At 49.2% G+C, this 21,553-nt stretch overlaps 1 protein-coding gene across 2 annotated transcripts in view; it reads left to right on the plus strand.

Moving 5' to 3' along the window:
• Positions 1-260: 260 nt before the first annotated feature.
• Positions 261-21,553, plus strand: part of cd2ap (CD2-associated protein) — a 48,149-nt gene continuing 26,856 nt past the window's right edge. For both annotated transcript variants that reach the window (XM_068576758.1, XM_068576757.1), the window contains exons 1-4: positions 261-725; positions 12,762-12,919; positions 18,986-19,163; positions 21,233-21,333. In XM_068576758.1, the coding sequence (XP_068432859.1) occupies positions 722-725; positions 12,762-12,919; positions 18,986-19,163; positions 21,233-21,333 (441 nt within the window). In that variant the 5' untranslated portion in view covers positions 261-721. The remainder of the gene's footprint in view (positions 726-12,761; positions 12,920-18,985; positions 19,164-21,232; positions 21,334-21,553) is intronic.

Raw genomic sequence — 21,553 nt, forward strand, 5'->3', positions numbered from 1 at the left:
GTAATCCGCTCCCATAAACTCCTAAAAAAAAAGAAAAACTTGTGGTTCAGTAACAACAACAACAACAACAACAACAACAACAACAACAACAACAACAACAACAACAACCCACGCATATCACAATCGCTGGCAGGAGGGAGTTTCTCACGCGCGCGCACACGCGTACAGTTGTTACTGTACTCGCTGAGTGGGCCAATCACCCGAAGGGAGGAGGGGGGGGGGGGTGAGGAGGAGGAGGGGGGGGGGGGGGTGAGAGACATCCACATTCCTGAAACATTCCTCTCGCGGGGACCGCGCGGAAACATCGCGAAGTTTCCTGTCTGTTGGTGGCAGCAGCCAGCAGCAACCCGCGGAGACAAGTCCAAGAAAGGTGGAGACTCCGTGGTCAACTTCCTGCACAATAATCTTGAAGCACCGACGAGGGAGAGAGAGAGAGAGAGAGGGAGAGAGAGGGAGAGAAAGAGAGAGAAAGAGAGAGAGAGAGAGAGACTGGGGGACGCTGCCGCCGCTGCTGCCTCTGCCGCCCGGGCGAGGACGAATGGATACACGGCTCGGTCTGCTTCTCCTGCGGCTCCTGTAAATCGTGTAAATCCTGTAAGGACTCGCTTCGTGGCTGCCTACCTCTACCTGGCTAGTAGCTAGCTAGCGCCGGGGCTGCTGCTGGATACGAGACCCCCCCTCCACCCCAGCGTCTGGTAGCGAGGCGGTGCGGAGGACGGGAATGGGTGAGTGTTTTTCTTCCCTGTGACGTGGAGCCGTGTTTTCAACACGTCCCCCGCCGCCTTCCTCTCCGACTCGACGCGCCGCAGCCGCAGCCGGACACACGGCGACGGGCGTCAAGCTGAACGCCAGTGACACTAAGCCGCGCTGTCGGCCGGCAGGGGAGTTAAAAGTTAGCAGAGCCAGTGAGCTAGCTGCCTAGCATAGCCAGCTAGCCGCCGCCTCCATCCTTGGATCCGGCCGCGCGCGCGCGCTGAGCCGCCTCACAGCTGCGTGGGCACGGCGGCGCGGCGCGGGCCGAGGACGACGCGGGGCTGCGGGCTCCACATCCGCAGCGCGCGCGCTCGTCCGGCTGGTTCAAAGTTTACACTGGTTAGGCATTTTAAAGGCGTTGAGCGTTAGCTTCCCCTCCTGACTCCTGTGTGTGTGTGTGTGTGTGTGTGTGTGTGTGTGTGTGTGTGTGTGTGTGTGTGTGTGTGTGTGTGTGTGTGTGTGTGTGTGTGTGTGTCCCTGTCATGCTCTCCATGACAGGGACACACTTCCTGGAAGTCCCCTGTCCTCACATGCACGAGTGTGTGTTGTCCCCACTTAACACAGCCCCCCCTCTATCCTTTAAACTTTACAATAGGGTGTTGTAGAGTTTTTCATCTTTTTATTTAAATGATTGAAACCGTAAATCAGTCGTACCGTTCTCTAATCTGCATGTATGCAACCAGTGTTTCATGGGACATCTCAACTAGTTTGCATGTATGCAAAAGAAAAAGGAAGTTGCATTTATTTTGTATAGCCCAAATTTACGAATTTGCCTCTGATGGCTTTACAGTCTGTACACATCCTCTGTCCCGGGACCTCACACCGGTTCAGGAACAACTCCCCAAAAACCCATTTGATGGGGAGGAAAAGGACGAAACCTGAGGGCAGCGGAGCCGGATCCTCCTCCAGGACGGACAGAAGCAACAGATGTCAGCACATTCAGAGGGTCACAGTCCTAACTCATCCAAACATTTCATGCTTAAAATCCTATTGGCCAATAACACCAAAGCTCCTCTTTGTAAGAAAGAAGACCATGAACTGTTTGGAATTATTATTACTGTTTTTTTTGTGTTTTTTTTTTACCACAGCAGTCAACCCAGTAAATGTTTCCTATATCCACATCTGTTTTATTCTACTCATTTGTTGACATTGAATACTTACCATGCTTCTACAAGCATGTGTGTGTTGACGGTAAAGTCACCTGTGATTGTTCATGTCAAGTATTGTAGAGTAGAGGAGAATATTTGGAGCTGTTGTGTAATAGTGACCCGCTAGCTGGAGAGGTTTTTTATTTGTTGCATTCCTATGTTAAAAACCTGTGGAGCTACGGTTAGCACCGCTACGTATACTGAAAGGATGCACTGGTTGCTTTCGCTTTTAATGATTGTTACAGTAAGCAAAGACCTCCCTGGTTTTACAGGAAGAGTTTGTTCCTCAGTTTCCTTTCTGGATCTCCAGGTGGTTCAGTTTCCTTTTCAGCTTCTTTATCCATTTCACTGATCCCACTTGTGAATCATTTTGGATATGTCCTTCAGATGTAAAATTGTAGATCCTTTTTAGGGTCCTCATGGAAATCACCTTTTATTTTTACCCCACAAAAAGTACAACATTCCTCAATTGTTCTCCTTCCTTTTGCACTCGCGTAAAAAATGTGCAGTTTGCTGGAGAAATTCAAATCTGTTGTGAAGGATGAACTTATTGTTTAGAGAAAAACATTTTTATTCAAGACCTGAAACGAAAGAGAAACAAACAGATTCTCATGGTGATGCATTCATTGCTCTTTAGGCTGATTATGCAATCAGAACAATTCACTTTAAACAAACCAAAGCTGCTCGCTGTCTGTTAAAGTAAAAATTAAAAGCGACCCCAGGAGTGGGTGATGCTGTCTACGAGCTAATCTGATCTGTGAGCGGCAGGCGTCTGCACATCATGGGACCCGCCTCCTGCGTCTTGCTGTGGTGTGTGTGTGGTGTGTGTGGTGTGTGAGCGGCAGGACTCACTCTGCTATGTTACAAAACCGGTTATGAGCCCGGCCTTGCTCAGCCCTCAGAAGTGCTGCTTTCAACATTGTCACCGCCACAAAGCTGCTCTGCATGAACTGCGTTGCTCACACTTATTTCTAAATACCAGGGTGATGCGCCTCAGGACGTAGGAGACATGTGAAGCTAACACTGTGCTTAATTAGCAAAGATAATAAGAAAATACACCGCAGGAAGAGAGCTGACAGAGAATAAGGCCATGAATGAACCTGATCCTTCTCTTGGATTCATTTGAATATCTCATCGCTACAGAGGAGAATCCAGCAAAACAGGCTTCTTACCTCGTGTCCATTAATAGACCTCTACCTTCACATGGAGAGCATTGTGCTCTCTGGTATGCCTTCCCTCGGGCCGCCCATCCCTCCGGATTGCTCAGATGTGTTTGAACATGTCTGAGCTCCGTGTGTGTGTGTGTGTGTGTGTGTGTGTGTGTGTGAGCCCCTCACATTCTGTGTTGTACTCTGAACATATCTCAGACCTCCTGCTCCTAATTGTTCGACTAAAATCGAACCCACGATAAGTCTGTTTTGCCCCGCCTCTTTTTTTTGTCAAGCTCTTTCTCCTCTTACAACGCTGTCGTGTGGACACTGTGTGGTTCGGCTACGTCCTGATTTATCACCGGGTCCGGTCCCCATCCCTGCTTGTTGCATTCCACCGCTGTGTGAGCACACACTTCCTCGTAGATCCGGCCTCTTCACTTCGCTCTAAAGTGCCCCGGATGACTGCAGTCCACTTCAAAACGGTTCTGTGGGAGCAGGTCCGCCCACCACGGCCCTGTGTTCTGCACTGTGACGGCACGGCCCGCCTCTTGAACCCCCGGGCCGCCGGGACGCCCCGGCTACTCCATTGCCTCTGTTTCACGAGCCAACCTCGCTGCCAGACTCCACAGCCGCACTGAAACAAAGGCTGGACCCGTGCCAGAGTCTGATTAAATATTAACCTCACGGGTCTGAACCAGCGGTCACCAGCGTGTGGGCTGTGTGGAGTTCCCACCGGGTCCAAATTCAACCAACAGCTGGGGAATAATCAAAAAGTATTGTTCCTTTTTTCAATATTGCAAATCATAAAAGAATTGCAAGATCAAACCAACTGATTAGATCATTAATTAAAAATGAAATAAAGTTGTTCAGCTGTCGTTAAGACGTGTTGATCTTTATGTAACTTTAAAAGCATTGAGATGCGACATACTTCTGAACCAAACACTGATTAATGAGTCATCACTATTATCGGCCTGCCCGCCTCGAACACTGTCCTCCTGTGTGAGCCGTGGGAACTAGAACCCAGCGAGGTCTTTGGTCACGTCTCGTCTGAACCGATACCTGCTTGGGGCGATGCCAAACCCTCCAGCGGGTCAGGCAGATGTTAGCATCTTAGCACCACAGCCCACGTTTTCACTTCACATTTGACCAGATGTGGAAGTTCCCACACTCCCACCGCCCCGAGAGGCAAACTGCTCCGGCTGCAGCGAACGCGCCTATTCATTCATTGTTTACAGTCATTGTTTGGCCTCAACAACAGTAAAGACTAAAGCCAACACACATTCCTAGAGTCCAAGATGACTAAACATGTCTCGTTTTGTCCAGAACTCAGATATGTTCAATTTGTTGTAACGTGAGTAAGGAGAAAGCGCCAAATCCTAAAACTTGAGATGCTACCAAACTTAAATATTAAGGAGTTTTGCTCAGAAAAATGGCCTTAAACAATTGTTTAAGGCCAATTTACTCGTCAGCCAATTGCTTCTTGAGTAATGGTTTGAGGCAGATCGTCTTTTCACGTTTGAGCCTAAAATAAAAAACAAACAAGATATCTCTTCTTCACCATGGAGCATGTGATGTGCAGTAACAGCCTGCGCCCTCTGATCGATTACAGCCGGTGCACTGATACCGTGTGACACGCAGCAGCGTTCACGCTCACACACTCTGCCTGTCGGCGCTCCACGGGCGGCCTGCACTCGGCTGCAGGCCTCCTCGTTCCCTCTGGTCGTGTAGATTGGGAGAAGGGACGCAGTCACTGTGTGTGTGTGGTTGTGTGTCGGCGGGTGTGTAGTAAACACGTGGCGCTGTTGATCGGCTCTGTGCCGTGGGCTAAACGCAGGAGGATGGTCTTTCACGTAGATTGGGCGACACTCGGCCCTCTGTGTCGGCTCCTCTCCCATCGCAGAGGGAAGGAATGCACTCATGTGTTTCCTCCTCGCCGATTGTGTGAGCGAGCGACTGACCTGAGAGGGAAAGCACACAGAGCCACAGACTCTTTGACTGTCTGCCTGGCAGTCGGCTTGCCTGCGTGGCCTCGAGTATTTCCCTCTTTCCTTCCCCCCCTCACATCTTCCTGTCGCTCTGGCTTCCTGTCAGAGTTTTGTGCAAACTCTTACCTGGAAGCCATGTGCGAGGAAAGGAAGACCACGACGGGGGAAGTTCCTTTCCTTCTCCGGCACACGGACGGGAAGCCGCATCTGAGAGCAGAGAGAACGCGTCAGATGGGTTTGGAAATGTTGTGAATGTGTGTGGTGAGCACTGAGATTCTCACGCTTTAGTTTAACCCTTCAGCCGCCGCGCGAGTTCAGTGAAACGACGCTGTGGGCGGGACAAGAGCGAGAGATCTGATGAGGACAACGCGGCTCAAAACAAGAGTGGGCATGACAGAGGTATGCTGATGAGAACACACACACACAAGACCGGTAGGACCAGAGCGGCGTGCAGGCAGTAGCAGGAGATTCTTCTGTGTGACTGGATGCTTCGTCTGTGGTGTGCTGCCAGAATGAGTCCTGAAACCTGGAGCTGAGTCAGCGTTTCAGCCCTCCTGCGTCCGTCACCTCGAATGTTTGTTTTTAGATTCGTGCTGAGAAACAAGGTTGGTGGCTAACACAAGCTTAGCATGTTTTAATGTTCTGTTCTCCGGTATTAAATACGTCAGTAAACCCCTTTTGAAGCTTAGACGTGTCTTTAAAACAGCATGTGCGGTATGACAGAGCATCTTCGCTGGAACGCGAGTCCTTCAGCTCCGTGGCGGTGACTGAAGTCCTGGTGTCTGTACTTGTACAGAGCTTTTTCTGGTCTGCAGGAGGGGAGCCTGGAGCCCACACAGGGGCCACTGCTCATGGGGAAAGAGGGCGCGTTCATCGTCAGAGTTCATCTTATACACATTTTGAATTGTAGTTTTAGTCGCTTCTTGAAAATTGCAATACTTCTCAAGTCATGTTTTAGTTTTAGTTTGAGTTTAGTTTTAAACTCCAGTCAATGTTTTAGTGCATCATCTTGCTGAGGTCTTCTCTGATCACTCGGTCAAACTGATCCAATAAGTCAGCAGTTATAAAAACGTATGGCCGGCGTCGTCGAGGCAGACGAGCATTGTCGGTTTCCGTTACTGTTGTTCTTGAGCGTGTTGCCGTGTTGTCAGCGGGAGCCGCCCTCTTGGCATGCTGGAGAGCAACATAGCTTTTTGACCGCAGTGAAAACATATTGTCTTCAGTGTAACGCCGTGCCACTGCGTTTGTGTTATGAACACACATTCTTTGAATGTCAGCGTCATGAATGCAGTGGCACAGTATGCAGGGCAGCTCTCGTCATCGCGTGCGTAGCCCTACCTGCAGAAATAAAAGATGTCTGCTCTCATTAGCAAAATAGAAAGCAAATGCTCCTATTTGGTAATTCTTTGGTTTAAAACCAAAAAGTAGAGCCAGAGATCAAACGAGTCAGGACGAAAAGAAACCCCCCAAAGTAGAAAATAACGTGCAAAATGCTTGAAGACGTCGATTAACAGGAAACTCTCGGGTTCCTCAGGACGCGCAGCGCCTCCTCATCCTCCTGCAGGCCGCAGACTCTCGCTCTGCTCATCATTTAGTGGATGCACTGTCCGGCTCGTAGCTTTGTGACCTCTTTCTGCATTTGGGCTTGGAGAAAGATCTCGCAGCGTGTTTGTGGCTGCAGCTGCCGGCCCCGCCGTGTGGTTTCTGAACGGTTTAGATCAAATGTTATCATGTTCAGCAATCGACTGGAATTGGAGAAGAATGCGATGGAATTAACATCTCACCTCCTCAGAGCTCTTTGGCTCTCAAAGGTCACACAAAACAATATTTGTTGGCCACACCCCATAAACGTGTGTGCTAATTATGACAATTTCACACACAAGTGTGCAAAAGGAAGTAATGCGCTCTGGCATTTTGGACAGATGTAAACTGCTGCTTGCCTGGCTGGCCGAGGCAAGACAACCGCGAGGTGGAAATTCATTCAAAAGCACCAGAACATGCTCAAGCAGAACACTAAGAACGGCCATGATACAATCTTATTTGCATTAAAACACATGCCGTGAAATTCCTTTGGCCGGTAAAGCTTAATATTTAGTCAGTGTGAACATCGCGGGGTCGCTGGTCCTGGGCAAGAAAACAAACTACCAACATCAGTGAAAAACCTCAGAGTAAACCCCAAAATATGTGAGTTAATCTCAGATCGTCCAGGTGTAGGCCAGGTGTAGACCAGGTGACCAGAAGCTGTTGATTCCTCATGAAAAGTCTCAGTTTAACCTTTTTTTTATCACACGATTTGTGCCAAAATCCCCACCGCCTCGGCAGGAAGTTTACACACACACACACACACACACACACACACACACACACACACACACACACACACACACACACACACACACACACACACACACACACCTCTGTTTGCTAGCTGCGTTTAATGTTTTCCGAAAGGCATTTCCTCGAGGGAACAAACCCAGAGGACTTTGTCCACTGCTGGTGCTTCACGGGCCAACACCCATCACTCACTGCTCTCAGTCAGCAGCCAGGAGGCTGAGAGAAGTGGCCTCTAGAGCGTCACACTGTCGCTTGTCCTCACGCAAAGGAAAGAGCAGACATTGAGCCATCGCTCCGTCCTGCTGGCCTCACACTTATACACCAACAATAACTGACTTATGAAGAGCTTCTGTCACGACGTCTGGCCATGAGGTGCAGAACCTGCTGCAACCTCCATCCAATGCCATTAAACTGGCCGGCTGGTGACGGAGGAGGGCCGGCTGGTGATGGAGGAGGGCCGGCTGGTGTTGGAGGAGGGCCGGCTGGTGAAGGAGGAGGGCCGGCTGGTGAAGGAGGAGGTCCGACTGGTGACGGAGGAGGGCCGGCTGGTGACGGAGGGGGTCCGGCTGGTGACGGAGGAGGTCCGGCTGGTGACGGAGGAGGGCCGGCTGGTGACGGAGGGGGTCCGGCTGGTGACAGAGGAGGGCCGGCTGGTGATGGAGGAGGGCCGGTTGGTGATGGAGGAGGGCCGGCTGGTGACGGAGGAGGGCCGGCTGGTGATGGAGGAGGTCCGGCTGGTGACGGAGGGGGTCCGGCTGGTGACAGAGGAGGGCCGGCTGGTGACGGAGGAGGGCCGGCTGGTGACGGAGGGGGTCCGGCTGGTGATGGAGGAGGTCCGGCTCCAGCCCCCTGGTTTGACCCAACCTAGAACACGCTGCTGAAAACATGGAGGGACGACTCTGCACTGCATGAAAGTCCCTTCAAAATAAAATCACAGGATTTAATTTTATTTTTTTTCCCAAGCAAGGGCCCGGGCCCCGTTTTAAAAACAGGCCCGCGACCCACTAGTGGGTCACGACCCACCAGTTGAGGACCACTGATTTAAAGATGTTTTTATCCAAAGAGACTTACGATAAGTGCATTCAACCACGAGTACACACTCCGAACAACATGAATCAAGAAAATACAAAGTGCTATCAGTAAGTGCCAGCTGCATGCTGGGTAGTGGAGTAGCCTCAGGTCCTTGCTGGGTTAGCTTAGCTTCCACCTGGGCAGCTTGGTCGGCGGTGGCCCGTCATCGTCTCCAGGTCCGCTGCACTATAACCCATCTCCACCCTCCCGGTTCAGATATGGATGGATGTATTCTGTCACATGTCATTACTGATGAACGAGATAAGAAAACTATCAAGACGATGTAGCCAAACCCCTGGGAGGTACCGCTCGCAGCATCCATGCACTGACGTCCAATTACATCGTATATAGCAGCAGACGCTACACCGCTAACGGGATCATGTCGTTGTATCGGCTCATGAACATTGACGGGGACGTTGCATAAAGACATCCCAGAGGAGAAGTTAAGGCGCAGACGTTTCATGGAGAACAATAAATATGTGCAAGCAACAATATATCTGAGTGCAGAATACAGTTTGGTTAGAGGGCAGAGCTAATCTGAGTTTGTTTGGCTTTCAGCCACGTGCCCTTCTTTTGATTCTTTGTTTAACGTTTTGAAATCAAAGACTATGTGAGGGAAAGGACCGGGTTTGGAGGGGAACGTTAAATCAACAAACCGTGCTAAAGTGGCTGGTTTAATTAGCTGAATCAACTGCATTTTTGTTAATATTGATCTGGTTTGGTTATCATTTTAAAGATGGAGACTTTGCAGCCTTTCTGATGCCGTTGAGTCGGCACCTCGGTGGTTCTCTTGGGTCGTGTTGCAGCAGATCAGAGTTAATACAGGATCCAATCACAGCCACACAGGAACTGTGAACACTTAGAGTTCAGCCATCCCAGCGTTCAAGTTTTACTGCTGTTGGTTGTAAGGAAATGCCCTCGGGAGATTGGCATCAACGCTTTATAGGTGCAATCCCTTAAAATACTACACAGTGACACAACGGCCCGTATCGGCAGAAGTCCGACTAGGACGCTGATGCAAACGGGTTCACGACTCAGTTACTAGTAACTATGACGTAGACGAAGTGGGGCCTTCAGGGGGAGCTCGCTGCAAAAGCAGGAAACCATCAGGAACCAGTATCCGCTCCACCGGCCTCTTCTGACAAGGCTTTTGATTCAGCATGGCAGTGAGCCTGATGGGAGCATTCCTGCACTTCCACAGCATTTTACTGTCATAATAATGCAACTCCTTGCTTCGATGAATAGTTAGTGTGTTTGATCCTCTGCAAACAACCCAGTTGTTGCTGTTCCTCCTTCAGGCAGCTGAACTAAGCAGGCGCTCCCCCACACTCGCTGCCGCTCTTGTGCTCTTCTCAGCGTTTGATGTAGTGGAGGAAGCTGGTCTGAGATCACTGCTCGGGGCCGATTCCCCCTTTTGAAGGCCGGCCCGGGCAGCTGTGGCGTCCAGGCTAAGGTCGGTGATGTCAGATGGGGAGAGCGGAGCCGTACGGGGACGGAGGAGACGGCCGAGTTCAACAGCAGTTAATCTCATACTGCTTGACCGATGTGGTTGTGGTGCTGAAAGACTGCCCAGGTGTGTGTGTGAGTGTGTGTTTGTTTTGGCTGCGCTCGGTGTGAAGTCAGCCGTGCCAGTTGAGCCTCTCCGCCATGAGTCATGTGTTTTTAAAGGGCCATACTGCACAGTGGGAAAAACAACAACCTCACTACCAGTTAGTCCTCTGCAGCCCGCTTCTTATTTTTAGAGGCTGCTCAACCTGCTGCACTGGAAGCAGTCTGGAGGCCTGCCAGCACTCCCTCCTCCCTCTTTCTCTCCCTCACACACACACCGGTTGTCGTTCTTTTGATCACAGATGTGTTCGAGCCCGTCTGAATATTCCACGTCTTGTATCCAGCGAACCCGTCAGTGACCTGTTGCATGTGTGCGCCGTGCTTGTTTCCATGTAGAAGTATTGTTTTGGATCCCTTCAAGTCCTCCCGACAGCGTCGGTCTTTTCAGCTGTTTGACAAGCGGCCAGGAAACAGAGGCAGGCGATAGGAATGCACCACAACTACAATAACATAAACGCTCTCACAATTTAACATAATTAATCCAGGCCAGTTGCCTCGGGGAAACGATTACTTTATTGCAGCTTTGTACTTCAGCAACTTAGCGGTCGTATTGTTGTCGTGGCCTTTACAATACTTTTATCACAATCATAAAGATTTTTCATGTTGGACCCGTGTGTGTGTGTGTGTGTGTGTGTGTGTGTGCGTGTGTGTGTGTAAGGAGGCGTTGGAGGCGGAGCCTGTTGAGTCGTGTGGAAGTTGCTGAGTGGTGAATAAAGGTCGACTTCAGTGTATAAAAATCTCTTAAAAGTCCTCGTGAGTTAAATAATGTCTTTTCAATGTTCCTACTGGAAAAGTGAATTCATCTCAACATCTCTTTGCCTCTCGGTCTACAGAAAAAAGTGTTTTTGGGCCCAATGTGACGGACCCTGAAGTTGAAAATCTTTGTTAAGTTTCTGATGCCAATAGAAAGAAGCTGAACACCACAGAGTACGTTTTCCTTGTGTTTTCCTCGGTCGCTTGAGGTGTGACTAGCGTCGCTGTGAGCGCTCTCGTTGGAGTCAGAGACGAGTCAACACATCATCCTCCTCCGTCGGCCCGACCGTGTTTAGTCTGGGTCTGTGAGCTGTGGTCAGCGGTCACTGTGATGCTCCTGTGGTCCTCGGGGGAACATGTCTACGGTTCTCACCGCAGAAACTAAAAGGTCCTCGCTAATTCCTTACCTTGTAACGTCAGAAAAGATTTTGTTGAAACGCATTGTTTTAGTTCCAGCCGACAAAGTTCCTTCACAGGCTCTCTGAGCAGCACTCGATTTCCCACATTTTCAGAAAAAGGAAGTTCCAATTTCACTGGCTCCTTGCTGTGTTTAGCTAACCAGTTAGAGATGTGGTTGTGGGACATCAAACCAGAGCCTCACAATGACTGACCCACATCCTGGATGTGCTCTCGTGTTGTCCGTCTGGAGGTCACGTCACCTTCACTGAGCTCCAGACGGGCGTCACACGGGTCCACGACCTCTTCTCACTGTGACAGTGGAAGTCCTCCTGTCGTCCATGTCCTTCATGCCTTTAACGTGATTTACTGTCGAACGCCCGGAAGGGAATTTATTCAACTTTGGCACAATTGCTCAGCTGGACTAGAGGACTGGTTATAATTGGCTGGTCAAAAGCTGCTGTGACCTCACGTCCATCCCGCTCTTGTACTCTTTCAGGATGCCTTGCGCTTAGGGTTGCAAAATTCCGGGAATATTCAAAGTTGGAAACTTTCCACGGGAATAAACGGGAATATACGGGAAATAACAGGAATTAACTGGAAATTTGGGGGTAATTTAACTGTATTTATCTTGTCATAAGCAGACATGCATGCAAACATTTATAATACAACTTTTAAAAATGACTTTCCAAAGGCTGTGAATAACGGAGGTGATGGTGTACTTTAGTGTGGACGTACATACTTCATACTCTACTGCTGTAAAAAGTCTACTGTATACAAATAAACTTGGTATTAAATGAACATGGCTTCAGTTTACCAAGTAATCAATATGCTAATGACAAACAGTGTTGGGAAAGTTCACTTTCTACATGAACTAGTTCAGTTCATAGTCCATAATTCAACATGTTGAACTAAGTTCACAGCTTCAACAAATGAACTAGTTCAGTTATTTTGTTCAATATGTTGCAGCTGTAATTTAAATCTCTGGCTGCAGTACCGCTCTTGGCCTCTACACAACTCGGCGCTCTCTCACTAGCCAAAGGGCTGAAACGTTCAGACGCAACACTGATGACAGAAACGTCAAAAACAACAGAATGTTTTATGTTTATGTTTCTGCAGACGATGTTCAACCAGCTGCATTCAGGGTCCAGCTGAGCTCAGCGTTCAGAGTCTTGTTCTCAACTACATTTAACTTCCCTGTTTTATGCTTTTGAGGAAAACTTAGGGACATTTCTTTTTTTCAAAATTCCCCAAATTCCCGTGCCAAAATTTGCGTGGAAACTTTCCGGAAATTTACCGGAAAGGTCCGCCCCTTTGCATGTCCAGTTGCGCTCAAAGTAAACTGACCATAACGTGGCCTCACTGAGCCCGTCTGTGGCCACAGCTCAAGAACTCATGTGCTAATTATGACGTAATATTGTGACGACTGCAGGTGCTGTAACTACAACATTGCCCTTTCAGTTTTCTACACAAACTGCCTCCATATAACGGTGTCTTGTTGTTTCTCTCACCCCCGCCCTCCTGCGCCGGCGTCCTCTCGTTCTTCCGCTCCGCCCGAGCAGAGGTCGTGGTGGAGTACGAGTACGACGCGCTCCACGAGGACGAGCTGACCCTGCGGCCGGGCGACGTCATCAAGAACGTGCGGTACATCGAGGAGGACGGCTGGATGGAGGGAGACCTGAACGGGAAAAGGGGCCTCTTCCCCGACAACTTTGTGAAGGTGAGAGGAAGAGGAAGGCTCTTTTGTTTACGCCCAGGTACAGCTGACCGTCACACTTCCTCTGAGGGTCGCAGCTGCTGCTGTGACATCACAGGTGATGTCATCTGATGTCAGCTCTGTGTTGGACTGAGGCTGCAGCAGATGTGACGGCTGATGTCTTAGAGTCTGTGAATTACTGTAAGGAGAGCATATGAGCAGCTGCCACGGCGCACATTGTGGGCACGACTCTGTTTTCTACCAGATGTTCCATCATCCGGTTCCCTCTCCTGGTGTGGGTCGGTCAGGATGAACTAGGGTCCGTTGGCCCGGTTAGTCCGGGTCTTTGGGGATGGTACGAGAGAGGATATTTACCTTGATTTCAAGGAATAAAAATCCACCAGCTGATTGTGAAATCTGTTGAGGAAGCAATCTTGAAATCAATCTGTTTTCAAGCTGTATTGTTCTTTGATTAACCGGTCGAAAGTGAACCAGAACGCAGCAATTTGTCATCGTCTCCTCTTGGTCCAGACAAATGAACGACAGGTGTGTAAGAGAGTTTGTGTGTTTGTAGATGTCTGCTAAATGACAAGTGTCGCACACGAGGAGGCTGTTTGACCTCCAGTTGTCGTGCTCTTGATTGGATGAAGGACGCGAGGCGATTGATCGTTAAAAGAGAGAGCGCAGTCCGGCCTTTATTGATGTGGGATTTGATGGACTATTTAAAAGCAGCACTTAATGGATCCCGGACTGAAACACGAGGTAGGACTCTTTATTGCAGCAGTGAACTGCACTGTGTGTCCCTGCAGGGCGCTTCCTGGTCGTCAAGGGAAAGGACTGTTTGATTTTCTATTAACAGAGCTGCGTTAATGTCTTCTGTTCGTCACGGTTGGTAAAACAGGCCAGCAGGAGTTTCACTGTGAGCATCGGCGTGTTCATGGGTTCACCAACTGGTGAGCGAGCAACTGAATAAACCAGTTGTGTGACATTTTTCATTGCTGTTGTCCCATTAATTCATTCAGACATTTGCTTTGCATCTTGGTCTCTGTGGAGGCATGAGAGGCTTCTCCTCTCGTCCTCCTCCATCTTTTCTCTTCTTGATTGTCAGCTGTGATGTTACCCAGGATGACGTTTGTACTCATTAGTTTGTGACACAAATTGTTGTACAGCACGGTGTTTACCACGTTAAACATCTGAACCACAGGCAGTCACATTTTTCTCCAGTTTCACTGCAGTGTAAAAGTCCTGCAGAAGTAGAGAGCTCTCAAACATGTTTTTTGTTTAGTACAACTCAGTTATAATGCCAAACGACAAAAAAAAGATGAGTGCAATCTAAAGATCCAACATTGTTCCGAGTGTTAACCTCGTGTCCTAGGTTATGCTGTGGTGTTATAACGGCGAGTGAGCGTACAGTTCATAGTGACCCCTCAATGCTCAGCAGCAGAGCTCCTCGTCTGTCACCATTGTCTCGGTGGCTTATCTTCTCACCTGGCTTGCCTTTTCCCTTCCACCTTCCCCTGCTCTCCACCTAATGCTTCGTAGTGAGATAGGTAATCTGCTAATCGGCCTGGTCCGGTCACTGAGCTCGGGTCGTTAATCCTCTAAGGAGCCTGCTGGCCCGCTGAACTTTGCCCTCCACAGTGTCGCTGTCTTCCTGCTTCCTTCATTGTCTTCATTCTCGTCGTGGTAGCTGCCGGGAGGAGGACCATGAAGCGTGTCTGTGTGGGAGACGGTAAGCAGCTTCATCGCGCTAACTCATGAGCACCAGCGTGTCTCTGGTTCCATGAAGTGACTGCAGTCGATGGAGCACAGTCTGTGTGATTCAGGTCTAGGGTTCAGGTGTTCAGGGCCGTGTGACGTTTACCAGTGTGTAAAGCTGCTGGTCCAGGTGTTTACCAGTGTGTAAAGCTACTGGTCCAGGTGTTTCCCAGTGTGTAAAGCTGCTGGTCCAGGTGTTTCCTAGTGTAAAGCTGCTGGTCCAGGTGTTTACCAGTGTGTAAAGCTGCTGGTCCAGGTGTTTACCAGTGTGTAAAGCTGCTGGTCCAGGTGTTTACCAGTGTGTAAAGCTACTGGTCCAGGTGTTTACCAGTGTGTAAAGCTGCTGGTCCAGGTGTTTACCAGTGTGTAAAGCTGCTGGTCCAGGTGTTTACCAGTGTGTAAAGCTGCTGGTCCAGGTGTTTACCAGTGCGCATGAGCTACTGGTCCAGGTGTTTCCCAGTGGGTATGAGCTACTGGTCCAGGTGTTTCCTAGTGTAAAGCTACTGGTCCAGGTGTTTCCCAGTGCGTATGAGCTACTGGTCCAGGTGTTTCCCAATGTGTAAAGCTGCTGGTCCAGGTGTTTACCAGTGTGTAAAGCTGCTGGTCCAGGTGTTTCCCAGTGTGTAAAGCTGCTGGTCCAGGTGTTTACTAGTGTGTAAAGCTGCTAGTCCAGGTGTTTCCCAGTGCGTATGAGCTACTGGTCCAGGTGTTTACCAGTGTGTAAAGCTGCTGGTCCAGGTGTTTCCAGTGTGTAAAGCTGCTGGTCCAGGTGTTTCCAGTGTGTAAAGCTGCTGGTCCAGGTGTTTCCCAGTGGGTATGAGCTACTGGTCCAGGTGTTTCCTAGTGTAAAGCTGCTGGTCCAGGTGTTTCCAGTGTGTAAAGCTGCTGGTCCAGGTGTTTCCCAGTGGGTATGAGCTACTGGTCCAGGTGTTTCCTAGTGTAAAGCTACTGGTCCAGGTGTTTCCTAGTGTAAAGCTACTGGTCCAGGTGTTTCCCAGTGCGTATGAGCTACTGGTCCAGGTGTTTCCCAGTGGGTATGAGCTGCTGGTCCAGGTGTTTACCAGTGTTTAAAGCTGCTGGTCCAGGTGTTTCCCAATGTGTAAAGCTGCTGGTCCAGGTGTTTCCCAGTGTGTAAAGCTGCTGGTCCAGGTGTTTACCAGTGTGTAAAGCTGCTGGTCCAGGTGTTTCCCAGTGTGTAAAGCTGCTGGTCCAGGTGTTTCCCAGTGCGTATGAGCTACTGGTCCAGGTGTTTCCTAGTGTAAAGCTGCTAGTCCAGGTGTTTCCCAGTGCGTATGAGCTGCTGGTCCAGGTGTTTACCAGTGTGTAAAGCTGCTAGTCCAGGTGTTTCCCAGTGCGTATGAGCTGCTGGTCCAGGTGTTTACCAGTGTGTAAAGCTGCTAGTCCAGGTGTTTCCCAGTGCGTATGAGCTGCTGGTCCAGGTGTTTACCAGTGTGTAAAGCTGCTGGTCCAGGTGTTTACCAGTGTGTAAAGCTGCTAGTCCAGGTGTTTCCCAGTGCGTATGAGCTACTGGTCCAGGTGTTTACCAGTGTGTAAAGCTGCTGGTCCAGGTGTTTCCAGTGTGTAAAGCTGCTGGTCCAGGTGTTTCCCAGTGCGTATGAGCTACTGGTCCAGGTGTTTCCCAGTGGGTATGAGCTACTGGTCCAGGTGTTTCCTAGTGTAAAGCTGCTGGTCCAGGTGTTTCCCAGTGGGTATGAGCTGCTGGTCCAGGTGTTTCCCAATGTGTAAAGCTACTGGTCCAGGTGTTTCCCAGTGTGTAAAGCTGCTGGTCCAGGTGTTTCCCAGTGTGTAAAGCTGCTGGTTCAGGTGTTTCCCAGTGTGTAAAGCTGCTGGTCCAGGTGTTTCCCAGTGTGTAAAGCTGCTGGTCCAGGTGTTTCCCAGTGGAAAGCTGCTGGTCCAGGTATTTCCCAGTGTGTAAAGCTGCTGGTCCAGGTGTTTACCAGTGCGTATGAGCTGCTGGTCCAGGTGTTTCCCAGTGTGTAAAGCTGCTGGTCCAGGTGTTTCCCAGTGCGTATGAGCTGCTGGTCCAGGTGTTTCCCAGCGATCATGCTCTTAGGTCTTGGACCAGCTTCCATCGTGAACAGGAAGTGTTCATAGGAGCAGCTCTCTGCCTGCTGCACTTCCTCCTCAGTGCTGCACAGTTTGGTTCACATTCAAATTATTAGCTCACTCTGAAAATCAATAATACAGAATCATTGGTATGAAAATATACTTAAAGTACGTCACGATGCAGGATGAGCCCTTTCAGAATAATGGATCTCACTCCATCACTTGTAGAGTGATACTTCATTATGTCACGTGTCATGTGACGAGGGTCAACCAATGGCAGCTCACTATCTTCCAGGTGTAACAGACCATAAAGCCTCTTCAGGGCGGGCTGTGAGGGACAGCTCGCCTGGTTTCTGGTCCTGTTCTGCTCCACGTTACAGGACTCTGCTTAACTCTGGAGACGTTTGTTCCATCTCCATCACTTTGTTGGTTTCTTTTCTCTCTAACAAACTAAATCACGAGTCTAACTACTGACGTAAAGTCTAACGTGAGGTCAAAGACTGAGCCGACGTCTCGTTCAACACAAGAAAATAAAAGCTGATATTGGGTCGCACCCCGTCCTCTTGCACCAGCTGATCCTCTTCAAATTAATGAGGATAATTCACAAAAAGGGCATTATTTTGAATATAAATATAAGATCCGTTCATGTGTCAAAGGGACAGATACATTATGTGACATGATTTATAATCAAAATGCAATATATGGCTCCAACATGTGTTGAACAGCAATATTTCACTCTGCTGCGTCTCTGCGCTTCGTTTATGAGGAACCAGATGAAACGAAGCTCAAAATGTGGCTTTTCATTCAGATTTGAGTGAATTACATTTTCTACACCATTAAAAGTATTCACAATAACATTATCATGGTGTCTATAGGAAATATACATTATGAAATAATTTTTTTTAAATGCTATATGGAAAACTCACCTTTTATTGTGTTTTATGTTCGTTAGCAAATGAAAACTTTATGGGCGGATTTATGGGCGGCAGTTTTGAAAGTTTCTGTCAAAGACGTGCATTAAAGTGTAATTTTAATGCAATTAAATCTGAAACAGATGTATTAAAGTAGAGTCACATGAGACAAATAAAGGGTTTGGTGCAGGAGCAACTAACTAAATAAATACTGGCTGAAAAGAAAGTCACAGGCAGTGATGAGACTTCTGTGTCGTGTGTTTGGTGAAGAACACCTTCACCGCTCGTCATCACTGTGACCAGCATCGCTGCTCCTGGATGTCGAGTGGAGGTGCGTTGTGTTTGCGTTGTGTGTTTTTTGTGTGCGGTGCAATGGAATGTTTCCCAGACCAAGTCCACTTCTGTGGTGTGTGTGTGTGTGTGTGTGTGTGTGTGTGTGTGGCCGCGCCGTGTGTGTGTGTGTGTGTTGGCTGCTGTCCCATGAGGAACAATGAGCTCTACTGCGGTTCTTGTTTCCTTCTTGAAGTTAAAGTGTGCGTCCCGTCAGCACCTGATGGGTTCATCTGCTTTAAGGTTGTGGGTTTTAAACTGAAGTTCACTTCCTGTGGTTTAGCAAACGAGAAGTTCACCGGAAGTTATCCCGGCCGTGCTCTCTTGAGAAGACTGTGTGTTGTGAAGCCTTCACTTGTTCGATGTTGACGCTGCAACGGATCATAAAAGTCACGGTTCGGATCAGAACCAAAGACACAAAGGGAGCCAATATAACTTTTAGATATGATACTAATTGCAGATCACTGATCCATATTAGCGGATACAGATCTCTGTTGTTGGCCGACAAGGATCCATCCATCCACAATCATTCATATCCTTCTGAAGTCAGCCAACTTTTCAAAATGTAATTGTTAACCGGTTGGTCGCCTTTTGTGAGAGTCCTCTTCAGTGTTTTGTTTCTTCATAAACACATCATTTAAATCATTAGATTGTAATTTAGGGATTAAAACAAATCTCGTCATCGATAGTTTTAATGATGTGTAATAATCTGCTCAGTGTAAACGGGTCATAATTCATCTCTAATATCTATGTTTGAGTTGTGTTTTACTATGATGCGTTCAAGCTCCATTCAGCAGAAAATGAGTATAGATAAATTATTACATCGTCATAATGTTCAAAAGTTTTTGGGCAAGAAAGTTGGAAAAAAAAATCGTGTTTGAAGATGTTTTCACAGCAATAATAAATCAATGTTTTTTTTACTGTGAGAGAAAGTTCTGCAGCTACATCTTTAGACGGAATGATGATTTAATGATGCTTCCCTCTTGTGATCATTATTATTATTATTATTATTTTGTTTTTGCAGGAAGTGAAGAAGGAATCCAAAGAGGTCAAGGAAACCAAGAGTGAGCCAAAAGAGGAGGCCTCTCAGCCCGTGAGGAGGGAGAAGAGCGCGGGCAACGTGGCCAACCTGGTCCAGAGGATGAGCACCATCGGCATCCCGACCGGCGGCTTCCTGCCTCAGCCGCCAGCCGCCTCCAAGAGTAAGACCTCTTCCTGATGCCGTTAGGCATGTGTCACCACGGTGGACTGGTACAGGATTATACTGCCAGGGAAACCAGGGCTAACGTGCTATTCATGTGTTCACCATTCATCCGCAGAGTAGAATATGAAGTGTTTTCGTTCTCGGTGCCCCTGAAGCCAGACTGAGGACTCCTCCTGCAAACTGCTGTCAAGTCCACGGGACCTTCTGGATTCAGTGTGACTCAGCAGCAACCTCGGGTCTTCTTCAATCCAGCGTGATGTTCCTTTAGTAAACGATGGTCCTTTTTGAAGTCAAGTGAACCATCTAGCACGGTGTGCATTAGGGCGGGGCTTGTGTGATTGACAGGTCACTGCCTCTACCAGTGCTGTACACAGCATCTTTCAGCCACTCCTCCGCTTTCCCAATATGGTAACTTCCGTTTATTGGATGCAAAGAAAAGCAACACGGTGACGGCGATAATCCAAGATGGCGCCAGACTCGATGCTTCAAATCACCAGTCCCCGAACCGACGGGTGACGTTGCGGTGACCACCTCCACTTCCTGCGTCTAGCCCAGTGGGCGGAGCTTAGTGATCAGTGGAGACGCACACGCAGCGTGCCATCAGGTGCCAAGTGGACAATAAGACATTACGCATGCGTTAGAGGTGAAGTGATGCGGAACGTTTCCTCACTTCACCACCAGCTGACCGGAGGTCACGCCTCCCCGATATTATATTATATTATATTATATTATATTAGAGAAGCACTGGGCCCCGTACTCGCATCATGATAACGTGGCACAGCGGTCGTAGTTGATGCGTATGGATCCGGGCCAATATTCAGGACAATAAATGTCGTAGCGGTAGCAGTGGTAGCAGCGAGAGCAGCGGTAGCAGCGAGAGCAGCGAGAGCAGCGAGAGCAGCGAGAGCAGCGGTAGCAGCGGTAGCAGCGGTAGCAGCGGTAGCAGCGGTAGCAGCGGTAGCAGCGAGAGCAGCGGTAGCAGCGGTAGCAGCGGTAGCAGCGGTAGCAGCGGTAGCAGCGAGAGCAGCGGTAGCAGCGAGAGCAGCGAGAGCAGCGGTAGCAGCGAGAGCAGCGGTAGCAGCGAGAGCAGCGGTAGCAGCGAGAGCAGCGAGAGCAGCGGGAGCAGCGGTAGCAGCGGTAGCAGCGAGAGCAGCGGTAGCAGCGAGAGAAGCGGTAGCAGCGAGAGAAGCGGTAGCAGCGAGAGAAGCGGTAGCAGCGAGAGCAGCGGTAGCAGCGAGAGAAGCGGTAGCAGCGAGAGAAGCGGTAGCAGCGAGAGAAGCGGTAGCAGCGAGAGAAGCGGTAGCAGCGAGAGCAGCGAGAGCAGCGGTAGCAGCGAGAGCAGCGGTAGCAGCGCTAGCAGCGCTAGCAGAGAGAGCAGCGCTGGCGCACGGAGGTTCCATTAATGTGCTGCAGGTTTTTAGCAATACAAATATTGTTTACTTTATGATTTAAATTGTTAGTTTTTTATCCAAGTAACCATTTACATGTGGCGATGACTAAATATGTTGTTTATAAGTTTGCACTGACTTCAGAGCAGTTGAAACCTTTGTGTTGGTCCAATCTAGTCTTCAGCCTTCCAGCTGTTGTACCAAAACAACAATAATGCTCCGGCTGATCAGCAATCTTTTTTGTTTTCCTTTTGCTGATTTGATCCGTGTGCTGTGACCTGTTGCAGCTCTGCTACCTGCTACCTGCTCACTGCTACCTGCTACCTGCTACCTGTTGTTATTCGGGCTCAGAACATGCACGCTCAACATGAACCGCTTGTATTCCCATCAGTGCGCTGTGTGCCGTTTCTTCTTTCCTTGTTCATTTCCCCGTGTGCAGCTCTGCTTGTTCAGCAGGGTGTGTCTGCTGCCTGCAGGGGGGGGTTGTCCTCCCACTCCCTGGATCTACACCCTGCCTCACCGTCCCAGCTCTCACACCGCCCCACCCCTCCCTTTTGACATTCTAGAGGAGAAGACACACACACACACACACACAGCTCTCCACCCCCCCCCCACCAGACTGGCACGAGCCCACAACAGGTTGGTTGACTAACTGGTGTGTTTTCTTCCGTTCCCACAGAGCCCAAGAGGAGACAGTGTAAAGTCCTGTTTGACTACCAGCCGCAGAACGAGGACGAGCTGGAGCTGAAGATCGGAGACGTCGTGGACGTCATCGAAGAGGTACTTTTCTAATGCGTGCATCAACGCGGTGGGCTTCTGATTTACTTCTGATGCGAGAGGCGGAGTGAAGCAGGAGGGGGACGGCAGTTTCCTGGTTTATCCACACGGGCCTGTTGGTTTTGTTTGGATAAACAAGACCAGCTGGGTTCAGTTTTTGGTTCGTAATCTGAGACCCGATGGTTAAAGGTGTAATATTACGACCACTTAACCTATGTAACCA

This window comes from Clinocottus analis, unplaced genomic scaffold (genome assembly GCF_023055335.1).
Source record: "Clinocottus analis isolate CAN_PGR_092001 unplaced genomic scaffold, fCliAna1.0.p SCAF_15, whole genome shotgun sequence".
Taxonomy (NCBI): domain Eukaryota; kingdom Metazoa; phylum Chordata; class Actinopteri; order Perciformes; family Cottidae; genus Clinocottus; species Clinocottus analis.